Source organism: Sipha flava, unplaced genomic scaffold, assembly GCF_003268045.1.
Source record: "Sipha flava isolate LNK unplaced genomic scaffold, YSA_version1 16094_pilon_pilon, whole genome shotgun sequence".
NCBI lineage: Eukaryota > Metazoa > Arthropoda > Insecta > Hemiptera > Aphididae > Sipha > Sipha flava.
In genome coordinates this window covers 1-1,252 of record NW_020271804.1, presented here as the reverse complement: position 1 = coordinate 1,252, position 1,252 = coordinate 1, and the positions used below count along the sequence as shown (strand labels likewise).

The 1,252-nt window shown below is 29.6% G+C and overlaps 1 protein-coding gene across 1 annotated transcript; it reads left to right on the top strand.

Annotated features, from left to right (window-relative positions):
* Positions 1 to 61: 61 nt before the first annotated feature.
* Positions 62 to 1,238, top strand: LOC112679452 (zinc finger MYM-type protein 1-like; the record flags this gene model as incomplete). Its single annotated transcript, XM_025549246.1, has 2 exons — positions 62 to 178; positions 242 to 1,238. Coding segments are annotated over 2 exons (1,114 nt in total), but the record flags the coding sequence as incomplete, so codon positions are not given.
* Between the last annotated feature and the right edge of the window lie 14 nt (positions 1,239 to 1,252).

Below are 1,252 nucleotides of genomic sequence, written 5' to 3'. Positions count from 1 at the left end.
AAAAAAAAAAAAAAATTTCCAAATGAAATTTGTGTTTTTTTAATTGAAACATCTATTTTAGATAATACTGATAGTGAACAATGTATATTTGACTCAATACCCGATGATGATGTTATTGATTCTAATTTGGTGAATGAAAATCTGGACAAGTTGTGCACTACTTGTGTTGTATCTAAAGGTATTTAACTAATCAAATATTTTATTTTATATTCATTTTACTTAATCAAGGTTTTTATTATAGATATAATTGAAGTTTCCAGTGTTAGCTCTACAACTGAAAATATAAGTGGTTCAAACGTAGAGAGTTATCTTAATACTATTTCTACTATATTTGAAAGTTATCCAAATGATCCAGCTTTAATTCCTACATCAAATATTTCTGATGAACAGTTTTCATTTATTAATTCACTTGGGCCTTGTCAACCTTTACAATCTAGTTTACCAGGAAAACAATTCCCAAAAAGAATGCAAGGAGAAAGACTGAGATCATTTCATGATGAGCACTACTTCAAGAAACTTCAATATGGATCACTGGTTAAACGTATGTGGATGTCATATTCTCCATCCGTTGATAAAGTGTATTGTATTGCATGTAAACTATTTGGAACATCAACAGCTAAGAAAAATCCTTTAGCTAAAGATGGAATAAATGATTGGAAACATATTTCTAGAAGAATTTTATGCCATGAAACGTCATCTGATCATTTACAAGCGGTTTTAAGAAAATCTATGTATAATTCAAATCAACGGGTAGACGTTGGACTGATTTTAGAATCATCTAACGCTTATGTTGCCGAAAACAGAGAAGTTGTTAAAATTATATTTGAAACTATAATTTATCTTGCTCGGCAAAATATACCATTTCGAGGGCATGATGAGAGTTTAACTTCTTTAAATAAGGGAAATTTTCTAGAGATGTTAAAACTATTGTCAAAACACCATGCGTTGCTCTCATGTCATCTTAGAAAAATTGAAGATTCAAAAAACCACAATCGTCTGACATTTTTATCGAATGTAAGTCAAAATACAATGATTTGTATTCTTGGTGAGCTGATTCATTCAAAAATATTAAAAAGTGTTAAAAGTGCTCAAGTATTTTCTATTATGATAGATACAACCACGGATATATCCAACTTGGAACAATTTTCATTAGTATTGCGTTTTGTTAATGATCAAGGGATGGTAGAAGAGAGGTTAGTTGCTTTAAAAATAGCAACTGACTCAACCGGAAAAGGAATGTTTAACTTATTTT